This window comes from Rhipicephalus sanguineus, chromosome 1 (assembly GCF_013339695.2).
Source record: "Rhipicephalus sanguineus isolate Rsan-2018 chromosome 1, BIME_Rsan_1.4, whole genome shotgun sequence".
Classification (NCBI taxonomy): domain Eukaryota; kingdom Metazoa; phylum Arthropoda; class Arachnida; order Ixodida; family Ixodidae; genus Rhipicephalus; species Rhipicephalus sanguineus.
The window spans coordinates 248,666,436-248,681,648 of NC_051176.1; the positions used below are offsets into that span (position 1 = coordinate 248,666,436).

At 48.7% G+C, this 15,213-nt stretch overlaps 2 protein-coding genes across 2 annotated transcripts in view; both read right to left on the reverse strand.

Annotated features, from left to right (window-relative positions):
• Positions 1-3,247: 3,247 nt before the first annotated feature.
• The window catches only part of LOC119376879 (putative sodium-coupled neutral amino acid transporter 7), a 47,939-nt gene continuing 35,973 nt past the window's right edge, over positions 3,248-15,213 (reverse strand). Inside the window, exons 7-9 of the mRNA XM_037646559.2 lie at positions 9,958-10,220; positions 4,404-4,603; positions 3,248-3,618 (exon numbers count right to left, since the gene is read on the reverse strand). Of these exons, the coding sequence (XP_037502487.1) occupies positions 3,437-3,618; positions 4,404-4,603; positions 9,958-10,220 (645 nt within the window). The 3' untranslated portion in view covers positions 3,248-3,436. The remainder of the gene's footprint in view (positions 3,619-4,403; positions 4,604-9,957; positions 10,221-15,213) is intronic.
• LOC125756413 (uncharacterized) lies at positions 5,471-8,846 on the reverse strand. The gene has a single exon (XM_049411178.1). It carries the CDS (start codon positions 8,090-8,092, stop codon positions 6,128-6,130), a length of 1,965 nt encoding a protein of 654 aa, XP_049267135.1. The 5' UTR covers positions 8,093-8,846; the 3' UTR covers positions 5,471-6,127.

Sequence of the window (15,213 nt, forward strand, 5' to 3'; positions counted from 1 at the left end):
GTAAATTACATAACTCACCTTTTACAACAGTGGCGTCTTCACGTTCGGTGTCCATGGCTCCGCGCGCACTCGCTCCGTCGAGAATGCACGACGCGACGATGACAGCGCGTTGGCTCACGAAAAACCTTTGCTGGCAAACACACTGATTGCTTCACAGCTAATACAAGTGCATTCAACGCTTGCAAAACAAGAAAAACCATGGCTGAACACTGCCGTGGTCGAACACTACGCACTCGGTACCACGTGATGTCGTTTTATACGTCACAGAGAGATTCCGGTAGACGGCGCCACGGTATGTCCTCGCCGCCATACAAGGCTATAGCTAAGCTCGGCTAGCGTTCCTGGATAGCTGAGTGGTTCTAGGACGCTAGCCTTCGGATCGAGGGTACGCGGGTTCGAATCCCACCTCGTGAAGAAAAGGATGACAACTTTATTGGGGTGATCAACACGTGATGAAAAGTAAGCAGGTTCGGATGTTAATTCCTCTCGAAGTACTTTATTGAAGAAAATTTTATTAAACAGCGACAGATAGAAAATTGTTGTTCTTGTTACCAGATCTGGAGAGAATGAGTAGATTTCATTAAAGGGGTACTGACACAAAGACTTTGGCCTCGCGCTTTTTTGCTGCAATGTGTTGCTGGGGGCCTGTTAGTCAACACTGCACCAACTGCACAACGTTTGCTTCAACGCACACCAGAGCACGCCTGTCTCGCACCCAGGCTGCTGGCGAGCCGAGCGGATACTCTCGCACCCAGACGCCGGGCTGACCGGGGCTGCCAAGGCGCGCGCGGGCTGCACCGAGTAAACAGGGCAAGCTGCAGTTCTGAGGCTTTAAAGTGCGAAAAAAAGTACCCGTTCACGCCGTTTCAGCGTATAAGAGCTCGTCTGGGCACTACTGCGTCGTCTCTGGATGCCAAAACAAGCTGCGCAACAAGAGGATATTAGCCTTGTCTGCGACGATTACGACGCGCCACGGAAGTAGTGCCGGTGCGGTGTTTTCAGCTTCGCCGCAAGTGGATAACTGTGATTCAAGTAAAAAAAACTAGGAGCCGAGTGAAAATGCGCGAGTAAGTACACTAACAGCGTGTATTCTGCAGTGTGATGCCCACCTATCACCTATTTCATTTTGCGAACCTAATTTGCGTAACACGCAGCTGGGTTGAAGGCAGGCGCGAGCTTTGTGTGGGGGTAGTGCAAGGTAGTGCTTTCAAGCACAAGCAATCAGCATGCTTTGCCACTTTCAACGTAGTATTAAGCTTTAGTGCTTTTGATGGCAACCACGCCTTCGAGATTTCGTCTTCAAAACGTAATAAATGGCACGGTGCTCCTCAACAGCTGGCCAGAATTTCGTGCTTTCATTTCAGTGTTTGATGTCCCCAAATTTATTTGGACACGAGGCATCCAACTGCACATAATACATATAGTGGCACGTAAGTAAACAGTACTCGCGCCAGTGTCCTTTACGTCGCAGGCGTAGCTAACCGGCTTAACTAAGAGTAGCACAGTTTCGCTTGTAAAGCGCACCATCGTTACAAGAATAAAATAGCGCAGGTAGCTTCCAAAAGGGATCGCTGAACGATACTTCAGGTTATACTCTCTGATAGCACGCTTTTGTGAGCAAGACGCATTACTGTAAGAGCGCCCGTGAAACAAAAATTACGTTCCGCGAAACTACACGTAAAGCGTACTCTACTTATTACGCGATGCATGCTGAAATGATCAGCTTTCACAAAACTTTGTGCACAACTTTTAATATAGGGCAACAAAACATCGTTTCACTCTTTCGCGAGCTGTACTGCAATTACGATCCACGCGTAATACAACGAGAACGTTTTTTTATAAATGTAACAGCGTACGTATCTGACAAGGTTTGCTTCCGCAGCCCACTCAGCACATTGTGGACTTGCATGAGGAAGATGTTCTTGATGTTCCAATAAAATCAGCGAAAATGTCCAGGCTAGAAAAGACGCGAAACACTCTCTCCGACGGGCTGAGTTTCGGAAGTTTCACGTTTGCTCTGTATAGCGTCTGCTGGCGTGGCAGCCCGCGCATGTTTCGTCGCGTGTGCGATAGATGGCGCGACGCGCGATGCAAATATGGCGATGCGCATGAAATTCGCTGTGTTCTGGTCTATAGGCTCCTCATTACCGACCAGTGTCAGTTTCGGTTTCAAAAACGACAAGCCTCTGGGTGCAACTTGATATTCTGCGTGTATGCGTGTGTATTCTCGTGCAGTCAACCGGTATTTTGTCATTTAGTGCTAAGATAGCATCATGTGTAAAAGACAGAAGCAGAGTTTCGCGCGAGTGGTGTTTGCGAAAGCACCACACGTGCTTTCGTAAGCGGTGGTGCTCGACTGCCGACCCAAAGGTCGCGGAATCGAATCCCGGCCGTGGCGACCGCATTTCGACGGAAGCGAAATGCTGGAGGCGCTCGTACTTAAATTTAGCTGCACGTTAAAGATTACCAGATTGTCAAAATTTCCGGAGCCCTCTACTACGGCGTCTCTCGTAGTCATATCGTGGCTTTAGGACGTAAAACCCAAACACTTATTATTAAGGCGAAAGCCTTAGATGCCTCATCAAACGCGAGAATTGACCATCGGCGTTGGCAACACGAGTGATGCACAAAAAAAAAAAATCAACACGTGATGACTTCACCATATGACGTCATCACGAAGTCATAGATAACCAAAATTGGTGGAGTCTTCATGACGTCACATAATGACGTAATCGCATGCCGTCGTCGCTTGGTCACGCTTGGTCAAAGGTGGACCGATCATGAAGGCAGTGCAAAACCAGGTGAGGTTCGGAAAGCTTTCGGAGCTGGGCGACGGAGGATCAATACATCGACTGATAAGAAAAAGAAGATGGCTTTCGCCTTCGAGTAGTCTTAGGTGAACGCATGATGAACCCTGTGAGTTTTTGAATGTCATCATATCTGTGTCATTAATACTTAACTAACAGCAACGGGGGCGTCGTAAACGTTTTACGTATCTTATGTACGAACGGGTGATTGGGGGTTACGTAACTGGGCGTGCTACAGAGAAGTCATGATAAAGCAGGCACAAGACGTCGAGTAATCTGAACCGATGTAAACAAATTGCGATTGCATTTATTTCTCACGAGAAAACACGCACTCGATCAGAAAACAATGCTAACCAAGATCACGCAGTAAGATCAATGTTCATGCGACACTTAGTTACAGATCTTTAAGGCGTAAAAAAAACAATAAACGGCCTCAATTCGCATTTATTTCTCACGAGAAAACACGCGCTCGATCAGAAAACAATGCTAATCAAGATCACGCAGTAAAATCAATGTTCATGCGACACTTAAGTTACAGATCTTTAAGGTGTAAAAAAAGAATAAAAGGTGGCGCACTCATCACACTTCTATACAAAATGTACACAGGCACCGAGAGGGGGCCGTCGCAGTCACGTGCAAAGCAAGTGATGCGAGCCGCCCTTGGTGATGTCGTGCATAATGGTATTGAGCAGGACCACGCCGAAGACGAAGCTGCCGATGACAACCATGACGGCACCGATGGTGAACACCGCCATGGGCCGCTTCAGGCCGAATTTCTCTTGCTGGTGGAACACGCCTATAAGGCAGAGACCTGCAAGCGACCACCTGGCGTTAGGGCAGAGCGTAGGAGATGCTCTCTCGACAGTGCACGGTGCTCTCTTAAAAAAAGAAATGACAGAAGTTAGTAACTGCAGCAATTACTATTACCATGTCAACTTTAGTACGTGTCGCTAACGTTTTCTATACTGTAGAAACGTATGAAATAGTAAACGTTACTACTCAGCGTGTCAGTGTCAGTAAAGGTTGCTACATGCGTACGTGAGTGGTTGGTAAAAGTTCTTCCTCTACTCGTCGAGGTATGTTATGCTGTGATTGTGGCAGTCCTATGGAAAAGTTAGGCAAATTATAATTTTCTTGATTACGTTGGAATAACAGTTGTGTGCTTCGTCATGGCACACGTGTACGCAAGTAGTAAGGCATAAGGATGAAATCGGTTTGTATTTACCCACTATCACATAGCATCATTTGAAACCCACCTCATGGAGCTCCACGCGCATATTCCAATGCAAGTCACAATTATATCGTGAAAGCACCATGTAGTTTCTGCCGATTATCAACGGTATAAGTCAGCCTGCGGTGGCTACGCGCTACAGCGATGCCTCGAACGATTTCAAAGCGCACATATAGACATAATGGAGTGCCATACTCTAAACGAATCGAGAGCTAGTGACAAGCTGAGAATAGATAAAATAGATGAGGGGGGGGGGGGGGTCACGCATACTCTAGACCCGTGAGCCAACTGCCTCGTCGCGAGTCCCCAAACGTTGTTTTCGAGTGCAAGTGATTATGACCCACAAGTCCCGAGTGCGAGCTTACCTGGAAAAATAAAGATGTTGGCAGCTGCCAAGCAGCCCAGCAGCTCGATCACAACGCCGACGTTGGACGTGAATGTGGCGAGCGCTACGGTAGTCAAGAACCAGCCCGTGGTGATGAAGATGCGCCTCCGCGGCTCCCCTTCGATGAATTCCTTCGCCGGAAGCTTCGTAAGCTCTGCGTACAGACCGTCGAAGGCTCCCCTGCACAAAGGCAGGCACGCAAGGTCATACTGAGTTATGAGGTGAACTTCATATGGTGCAGTCCACCGCTGCGTCATACACGTACAGTTGCGCCGACTATTCGATTGAACCGAAACATTATACGGTAATTAAGTGTCAGAAATTCATATTGCTATCGATGTCACTACAACTTAGAGAATAACCACCGCTGATTTTCGACAGCGTATTCCGTCCGTTAGCTCCGACAGGTCCTGCAAAAGTGTATAGATTTCCCATTAACACCAAAGTGTTTTATGCCCGGGTCCACCAAGAATTGAAGCACGCAATTTCCGTCCCGGAGGCGACGTCAATAAAAGGGCACGTGGATAGCTCCGAAATACTCGCGAAAAATCGGGATATGTATAGTTATGACATGTATACTTTAAAAAAAAACGGCAGGAAGGGGAAGATGGAAGCTACCGATGAAAAAATCCGTAAACAAGGGGTGGGTGCTCGAGCCGACGTTTCGACAAGTGGACTTGTCTCCAAGGTTGGAACTGTTCCAGCCTTGAAGAAGAAAAGTCCACTTGTCGAAACGTCGGCTCGAGCACCCAGCCCCTGTTTACGGATTTTTTCATCATGCCTATTTTAGTAGTTATATTTGTAACTACGAATTTGTTAGCGTCAAAGGATTTAACGCTACGCTAAACGATGGCCGCAAAAGTTTACAACGTAGGCATGAACGCAATTTAAACACTACACGCAATAAACACTCGACACACTGGAATAAAAGGTAAAGAGGTTGATTATATTTTAATTACGAAAACTTGATTAAAAACTTACATAACGCAAAAACACTAACACGAAACGCACACGCACAATCGCCTCAACATCGCACACAACCGCTCTGTTCGCTCGCCCTTCGCACACTCGTTCAATTCGCTCGCACTCCGCAGACTCTTCTTCGCTGCTCGCTCTTCTCTGTCCGTGTCGTCCTTCCCGCGCTTTTTCGCTCTCGTTTTCACGGCCACAGATCCGAGCACACAAACGTTCACGTTGACATAAACACGCATACACACACACACGCGCGCGCGCGCACTAATGGTTCCACGAAGTCGGAGGGTCTGGGCAGCCGGCGAGGACCCAATTCCACGCATTCGAGGAAACTTGGAGTGCCCCGGCGCCCCGTGGCGAAAACCGATCTCAGCAGCCCATAAACAAGGAGGAGGCCCCTTCACGTGGCTAGCGAACACTCGCATGACAGAACACACACACACAAAAAAGAACAAAACGAAAGTCAGAGATGTGGAGCAGTCGCGTACACTCGGTCGTCCTGACAGTCATTAACGTCCTCGTTAATGGAAAAAAAAATGATAAAGTAAAATAAGGTACACGCACGCCGATACACAAGTGGAATCGCTTCCTTCGACAGAAAGGGAAAAAAAAACTGTTTGTTTAAATTGTCACAGTTCGCTCACGAAATCTATCTTCACCGCGCACTGAAGTTCTCACAGGGGCCGCCAACATTGCTACGGTGCACTCGCGTAGGGGTGAGTCTTGGCACAGTTACGGGCAGAACGACTCAGTCCCGATTCCCGCCTTTTCCCATTCTCCGACGATGTCGCGCATAGCTTCTTGCTTCGCTGCATTTGTCCGGTAGGGCCGAACATCGACGGGGGTACTACCAGGTGTCTCCTGTGTGTCCATAATGAGGATGGATGTGCATCCAATTTCGCTGAGGCACGCGAGCTCACGAGGTTTTTCCTCCGTAACCGATGGTCCCACTCTAATTTCCTCGCGCATAATCGGCCGTCGCGCTTCCGTAACCAGAATCTGCTCTAACTCAGCCGCGCCGCACTCCTCTCTGCAATCATTTCCCTCCATTCTCTCGCAACCTGGGGTGTCCACTTCTGTCGCTTGCGCAAGTCGCTGTCCTTTACGGATGACCCCATCTTCTTCTCCACTCGTGAATGCTGGCACAATAACCTCTCCGCCCTCCATGTCAATGACGATTTCGCGCCCGCAGTTATCGAACAGCACTGGACCGGTGATGCTAGACGGCGACGACAGTCTTACCCAGTTGACAACATTGGCCTGCAGTGGGGTCTCCTCAGCAGTCTTCACACGCACTTTCGGGCATGAAACAAGGGGCTCGAGATGAGAGAATGGGCACTCGTCTCTATGCCAGAAATGCAAGCTGCTGCCAAGCCTGGCATATGTCACGTATGGCAGCTCGGTAAACGTGCGGCCAACAAGCAAGTCGACCGACTGGGCCTCGTCTGGCACAACAAGCACCGGAATCTTTTTGCCAACGACACCATCGATCTCTAAATCGGCCCTGCACCTGCCAATCGCACGGACAGCTGGAACCCCCTGACTACCGAAGCCATAAAGAGCGGTGGCGTCTTCCAGCATTTCCGCTCCGCACTGCACTGCCGCCGACTCGCGCATTAGGCAACCGGAACTGCCGGTGTCAATCATTCCGATCAGAGTTGTTTTGTCACTGAACTTAACATGCTTCAGGAGCGCACCGGGGCCAATCTTGTCTTCCGAGACCGCGTTGGTCTCATTTCTGGGGCTACTTTTTTGGCAATGTCTCTGGGTATGCCCAAATTTCCCGCACTTCAAACACTTCTCAACACGCCTTTCCTCCGGGCAGTCTCGCGAAATGTGCCCGAATTTCGAGCAATTGTAGCACTTTCGCTCACCGTTTGTGTTTGTCATCGGCGGTCGCTTGTTCCGGCTGCCGTACCCGAACGTATCATGCAACGGCGTCTTGGGTGCAGGCTGCATACGTGGTGGATTACTCGGCGCTCCTCGCTCACTCACTCCGCCGAAGCGCTGTTGTCGCTCCCGGTCAATTCGCTCGAATTCCTCCACGTCATGCAGCAGGTCGTCTTCGTCTGCATGCGACCGCCCGAGGAGCATGGTGCATAATTCCCGAGATCGCAGACCGGTCAGCACCTGCTCCCTCGTGTCGCAGAAGTCCAAGTGCGCTTCGCGGCAAAGACGCACCTTGGCGTGGAAGTACGCAGCCGTGTTTTCATTTCTCTGCTGCACACGTTCCTGCATCCGCCTCCAACGCTCCGCCGCCCGAGTCTGGCTATAAAATGTCCGCCGGAAAATTCGCTCGAAGTCGTCCCACGAAGAAATCTCCGCAGACCTGGAGTGGTACCAATCTTTGGCGGCGCCGACTAGGTGACCCTTCGCCGTTTCGAGCAGAAATGGCGTTGGCCACCGGTGAAGCGTCGCCGTCTGCCGCAGACCCTCCATCCAGTCACGCGCTGCTGACGCGCAACCGTCACCGGCAAAGTCTGAAATGTTCTTACTTAAATCAGGCATCACCTGAAATGTGGTGACGTCCGCCTGGCGTGGAGCCCCCGACGATTCCGGCTGCGGAAGCCGACGCAGCAGGTCCGCCAACAAGCGGTCCTTCTCGCGCAGAGCGTCGAAAAGTTCCCGCTTGGTGAGTCCAGCGCAGTCGTCGTCATCACGGTGACCGCTCTCCTCCGGCGACGATCCGTCCAGCATGGTTGATCTTACGCACCTTCACTGGCAGTCCACCATTCCCCGCACTGGCGCGATCGTAGTCCTCGCTAGCGCTTCTCACTCGTTTATTAACCTTTCCTACATTTGGTCCAATCCCACTTCTGAGGATGTTAGCGTCAAAGGATTTAACGCTACGCTAAACGATGGCCGCAAAAGTTTACAACGTAGGCATGAACGCAATTTAAACACTACACGCAATAAACACTCGACACACTGGAATAAAAGGTAAAGAGGTTGATTATATTTTAATTACGAAAACTTGATTAAAAACTTACATAACGCAAAAACACTAACACGAAACGCACACGCACAATCGCCTCAACATCGCACACAACCGCTCTGTTCGCTCGCCCTTCGCACACTCGTTCAATTCGCTCGCACTCCGCAGACTCTTCTTCGCTGCTCGCTCTTCTCTGTCCGTGTCGTCCTTCCCGCGCTTTTTCGCTCTCGTTTTCACGGCCACAGATCCGAGCACACAAACGTTCACGTTGACATAAACACGCATACACACACACACGCGCGCGCGCGCACTAATGGTTCCACGAAGTCGGAGGGTCTGGGCAGCCGGCGAGGACCCAATTCCACGCATTCGAGGAAACTTGGAGTGCCCCGGCGCCCCGTGGCGAAAACCGATCTCAGCAGCCCATAAACAAGGAGGAGGCCCCTTCACGTGGCTAGCGAACACTCGCATGACAGAACACACACACACAAAAAAGAACAAAACGAAAGTCAGAGATGTGGAGCAGTCGCGTACAAATTGAACAATTCGCAAGTTTAAACATTAAATACTGAACACGTTTCTTTTTTCTAATCTAGATGTGTTGAACAAATGTTAACATAACTGCATTATTTAATGATAATGACGTTTAGGTTACTGCATTGGTGACGTATTAATTCAATTCTTTATTATTTTGCCAGCGCAACTTATGTGCCAACGCAACTCAAAATTGTATTGTGTGTAGTTATGGCATGCCCATTTTACTAGTTATTTGTTGCTTGTAAATCCGCTTTCTCTGCTGCTCAAGAAAGGTAAAGGCCTAACCAAGAAGTTTAAGCTCTCCTTTTGCCTTACCTCGCAGGCAAACCATGTATTTGGTATGCCCAAATAAAACAAGAAAAAAACGTTACTAAGTTACCCGACCTAGAAATCGAACCCAGGCGTTCTGCATGGCACTCAAGTATTCTACCGCAGAGCCACGGAACTGCTTGAAACCCCTTCGAGAAAAAAAAAAAACACTACAGAGGTGTCATGTCGGACGAGGAGTCACGTCAACAGATATAATATTGCGTGGCAGAAGCGAAGTATCGCACCAGGCGTCACACTATGTGAATTGCGTAACTTTCTGAACTATACACACGTACACTTTGAGTGACGTCACATCCGTGACGGAAATGACGTGTTTCAATTCCTGGTAGAACCTGGCGTAAAACAGTACCAGGCCAATCAATCAATTAGTCGATCAATCATTGACAACTTGTTGACCAGAAGTCATGAGTGGCCTGGTGATTTAAAAGCCACTATTGCAGATTAGCTGGGCCCCAAGGACCATCACGAGAATGTGAAAACAAAACCCGCAATAGAAAAAGGTGCGAAGGTAAGAAAAAACGGCGCGAAACGTTAGTGTTAATGTTAAAGGACTGGGCGGGCAAACACGGACACAAAAGAGAACTCAAGACACCATCCTTGTGTCCGTGCTCGCCCAGTCTTAACATGAACACGTACCAACTAGCTCAGCTCTCCGTTATTCTAAGTTTGTGTTAAATTTTGACGTTTCAACTCCTCCGTGCAAATTTTGGTGAAATCGGGCAGTGAACGATACACGAATAAACGAAAACTGAGCACCCACCGACCGCAAAAGGTGAGCAGTGGGTACGTGGTGACCATTTTGACTATGAGGGCGCCGATGCCGAACAGGACCCAAGGGTTAGAGGCATCGAACATCTGCATGATGTCCGGCTTGACGTGCGAGCCGTAGGCCATGTAGCCAAATGTACCCATGAGAGTGTAAATGACGAATAGGAAGATGGTGGTCAGGATTGTGGCCTTGGCAAGGTTCGCCAATCGCCGGTCGCGCATGTTCGCGTAGATGGGGACGACCACCTCGTGTGCCTGCGAAGACAGGGTACGCTTATTAGCTGCAAACTTATGGACAGCTTAGACAATAAGAAATCGGCTGTCTGTTCATATGGAAGAGATGAAAAACTTTAAAAATAAAATACAGCTGAAGACTGTGTGTGTTGCCCTTAAGAGGAGAAAAATGCTTTAAAAAGACTAGAAAAATAGGACTATATACAGACTAAAAAGGCAGCCGAGAGAGAGACTGCACATGTAGACAAAAAAAAAAAGCGCAATGAAATAACAGACGCCCAACATGTGAACATGCTTGCCGAGTAGCCTGCACTCGTGCTAGAGATATCAAAAACGAAACACATTTGCATGTTTCGTAGGCATTCCGAGAGTATGTAATTTCTGTCGTTGCTGCTGTATGCACAAGCACTCAGGGATATTGAAATTACATAATTGTTAACCTCTAGAAGCTCGACCATATCGTTATCGAAATGGATGTCTTCAACAAAAATCGGTGCTAATTCACCGATAATAACGGAACTGTTACGAAAAGCAATGCTTGAGAGGAAAAAAATAAGACACCATTAAAAATTGCACGACACCCGCCTGTCTCGAAAGACGGCGAACCAAAAGTTGATAGGAGTATGATATACGAAAAGAGACGATACGGAACGCGCTAAGAGCGACAACGCAATAACTACCGCTGAAGAAGCTCAACTAATAATAGTAACTATTTAAGGCTAAAGCTTTAGCTGTCTCATCAGACGCGAAAATTGTCCATCGTCATCCCACGCCGGCGGCGTCAACACGAGCGATGCAAATAGATCATCACGTGATGACCTTACCATATGACGCCACCATGACGTCACAGATCGTCAAAATTTGTGGCGTCATCATGTCGTCGCATAACGTGACGTCACATGATGACGCCATCACGCGACACCGTTGCTTGGTCAAAGGTGGGCCGATCACGGAGGCAGTGCAAAACCAGGTGAAGTGCAAAAAGCTTGCAATGCCTCCTGGAGGCAGTGCAATACTACGTTCGGTGCAGAAAGCTTTCGGAGGGAGGCGGCGGAGGACAACGACTGAGAAGTAAAAAGAGAAGATGGCTCTCGCCTTCGAGTCGTCTTGGACGAATGCACAAGGAAGGGACCCTGTATTATGCTTTTACATGCCAAAACCACGACATGGTTATGAGGCAAGCCGTAGTGGAGGGCTCCGGAAATTTGGACCACCTGGGGTTTCTTTAACGTGCACCCAAATCTAAGTACGCGGATGTTCTAGCTTTTCGCCCCCATCGAAATGTGGCTGCACGACCGGGAATCGAACCAGCATCCTCGAGCTTAGCAACGCTAGGCACTGAATTAAAATGGTGAACCATCTTCGTAAGAAGCGCAAAACTACACACAGGGACAGCAAGAAAGAAAGACACTACACAAGCGCTTGACTGCAACTAAGCGTTTATTCGGAAGCGCGAATAAGCGCTGTCCCTGTGTGTAGTTTTGCGCTACCAACCAACTAGCCCGTTACACTTGTTTATTAAAATGGTGAATGCACCACTGCATTCACGAAGCAGCGCGAAATAGAAGTGTAGCAGTGATGTCAAAATTCAAGCAAGCGAAAGCAGAAGCTTTAGCTTGTGGGGATTGAGGTCTGCCCGTCGCCATTGCGCGGGTTTTTCGCCTATTTCTGCCATCCTCATGTCCGATCATGCCGCTCCCCTCCTCCGCCGTCCTACGGCGCTGGGAGAGCGGGGGTAACGTTAACCCTCCTCACCCCGGCGCCGGTTCGCGACGGTGGCGCCGCGTTCGAGTTTCGAGTCTCGCGAGACGTTTTGCGCGGCGGGCGAGTGAGACTCTCTCTGGTCCTCGTAGGGTAAGCACGCATTTTCTTTCCTGTCCGTCGGCTCCTTTGTTTGGGCTCGCTCGGACGGAGTTCGCCAACGGTGCCTTGCGCCAGCGGCGAGCGCTTACCTTACGTTGTCCTTTCCGAACGCTAGGCTGAAGAGCGGTGCGGTGCATTCGCGCGTGGTCTTACTACGCCGAGACCGTACCTATCGAAGCCAACGCGAGCGGAGTTTGCCCTTACTCGAGCGATCGGGCCCTGTGGTCGCAGATCGTAAGAGTACGCAGCATAGTCGCGAGGGTAGCATCTCGAGTGGTAGCAAAAGCACGCGTAGCACAAGTAGTGCGTCTCACTGGCAGTCACTATCTTTCGGGCGTTAAACGTTTCTTCAAAGCGTATATGCCTAGGTTGGCTGCTGTGCGAAATTTTGGCTTCTTTGCAATAATTAAAGGAGTACTGACACGATTTTGAGACATCGCAAAAGGGACATTTTTTGCTTCGTTGGTATGCATTGTCAACGCTGTCCACACACTGGAGTCGGAGAACACGTATAAAATATTTTAATTTGACTTTGAAGTTTTCGTCGCTGAGCATCTGCAAGCCAGCTCCACTGCAAGGACATTATCCCGACGAGTCAAGAGATTTCCCCCGAACATGCGAGTTCTGCGTCCTGCATGCAGCCTAAATCACAGAAATCACTGTCAGGGTCACAGGGCGACAATTCACTCATCGTTGTTTATGTGCACCACGAGCATATGACGAATTTGCTGCTAGTACGTCGCGAGTTTCTGTATCTCCGTGACGTCACACTGCTATGAAACGACACTGAGAAGCCACGCCCTCGATATCTAAACCGAAAGTATTTTTAAGGTAGCGCTAATTAAAATATATACGATGCATTCCCAGGCACCACAATAGTCGTTTTAGGTTTCTCGACACCAGTATTTTTATTTAGAGCAACAATCCAAATTTTTTTAAAAATTCGTGTCAGTACTCCTTTAAGCTTCTTGTGCTTCGAAAGGTAGTCTCCACAATACACTCATTCCCAGCTATACTTTCTCGCCATGAGACGCACAGGAGGAGTAGAGTAAGAGCAAAGCACAAGAACTATCCGCGCCGAATGAAGTGTGAACAGCGCTCTGAACGCGCGGCTAGTTCAGGCCGTCTGCTGCTGACATCTAAGATAGGCAAGCGCATCCGGTTACCGATAGTTTTGCTTTTCTTTCCTTTGACATTCCATATTTCGCTTTGCCACTGGAGCGCCACGTTAATGCTTTCCACTGATCGCAACTGGTGCAGCGCAGTTTCTCTGGCAGCAGCGTGCCTGAAGCGAGCGCTCATAGCTCCTTATAGAGTTCTCATCTTGCTTCCATCTCCGCCTTGTTATCAGCGCCTAGCTGCGATGCGAACAGAGGGCGGATAGAATAGCGAAGCTCCAGTGCATGTGCGTTCAAGTCACCGGAGAGGCGTTGCTGTTTCGAACTCGATCGGTCTGAGGACGCGAAAACGAGCTCTCACTGCGCCGTCTCTTACAACGAGCATCTCGGATGCGCGCGCGCCTGCTCGGTAGCCCCGCGCTCGTGGCCGCTGCAGTGACCAAATAATTTCAAAATTAACGTCTTCAGTGCCGGCGACACCTTTTTCGGTACCTGCTGGCCTTTTAATAAAAAGCAATTCAATCCTGCCTGCATTTTATACACTTGCTGGGTAAGAAGTCGAAATTGCCAGTCCTTGCCTATATAAGGGTCTCATTGGAGGGGTCGTAACTGTTAGTGCAACGACATTATGCAACATGTTTTCAATGATTATGAAAGCTGTTGTGGAGCAGAATAAGCGGAAAAAGTTTAAGAAATATAATAAATGGTTTTTTTTTTTAATTGTCGTCAGAAGTTTTCATTGTCCGGTGTTTTCTTTAACTTAGCCCGATCATATCTCTTTACTGAAAGGCTATATAAATATAAGATTCGGCAGTGTGGTAGATAAGCATGCGGAAAACGTAATGCGCCATTTTTGTCGCTCTGCTACAAGCATTTTTTGAAATAAAGACCTTCAAACTAAAGAAAATAACGTTTCCTGGGCCAATTTTGAGGTTTTTTATAAAAACATCTACACTACACATCAAAACTAAAAATACCTGAGCAGAAGCAAAAACATGCACATATTTAGTTAAGAAATTTCAGCTACCTAACTTTAATATATTTTGTGCAATTCATAACGAAAGTTGGCCAAAACAGCAGAGCGGATGAGCGCTCCATTCCACCTCTTCGTCATTATTGATTTCCTGTGCTTCGAAAAAATTTTTGGCGGCAAAACAAATTGCGGATCTCTTCATTCCACTCATCAGGCAATAATATATAAAATTTTGAAATAAATTTGAGAGGTCGACCAGCCATCGATTGTTCGATCTTACGTGGAATCACCCAGCTAGGCTTTTATGTCTGCGGAAAATAAGTATTGGCCTCGAGGAGTTACGGAGTCGCCCTCTATCGGACGCGCCTCGATTGCGTGCTAGGTAGGATACCGCCGGCGCGCTCCCCATAGGTTTTGCTGTCGGCGCTCTACAAAAACACCTCGCGGAAGCCCTCCAGGGCATTTCTGTAAGTACTTTCGAAAGGAACTGTGTTCTTTATTGTCAAAATAATCATCTTCGAAGAATTGAAAGCACATGAGAGTCTACAGTCGCTGTCTCTTTGCAGAAAACCGAGCACCCGCTTCACGCTGTCACCGCGTTAAAGACCCCTGAACCGGCTTCTTGCGTGAAAGGCAGTCACTCGCTGAGTGCAAACTATGAAATATCTCGTTAGAGTAGACTGCCTGTATAACCAAACCGAGCATAACAGAAAGAAGCCTGAAGCCAGCGATCGCACGGGTTCGCGACGACTGACGGGTGACGGTGCCTCTGCATGTATGAGCGTCTGCATGTATGTTAGTACTGATGATTTGGCGCGTTTTGGCACCGCGCTGTGAACTTTGTAATGTGCACGTATCTCACAGGAGTACGGCCACTAGCGTGGGTTCGGACTTAGCGATCCAAAGGGCCGCGTCTGCCGTCGCCTCGCGTGAACTAGCGCGCCGCTGCACACGTACGTTCGAGCGCCAACAAGGCGCCGAGCGTAGCGCGGCAAGTACACTGTTTTTTTTCTTTTTCGGTCTAAATTCGGGTACGTTTCAAAGTCATTTGACAAGTTGT

Excerpts from the sequence above, each read along its gene's own strand:
- LOC125756413 (XM_049411178.1), bottom strand. The coding sequence starts at position 8,092 with ATGCTGGACGGATCGTCGCCGGAGGAGAGCGGTCACCGTGATGACGAC.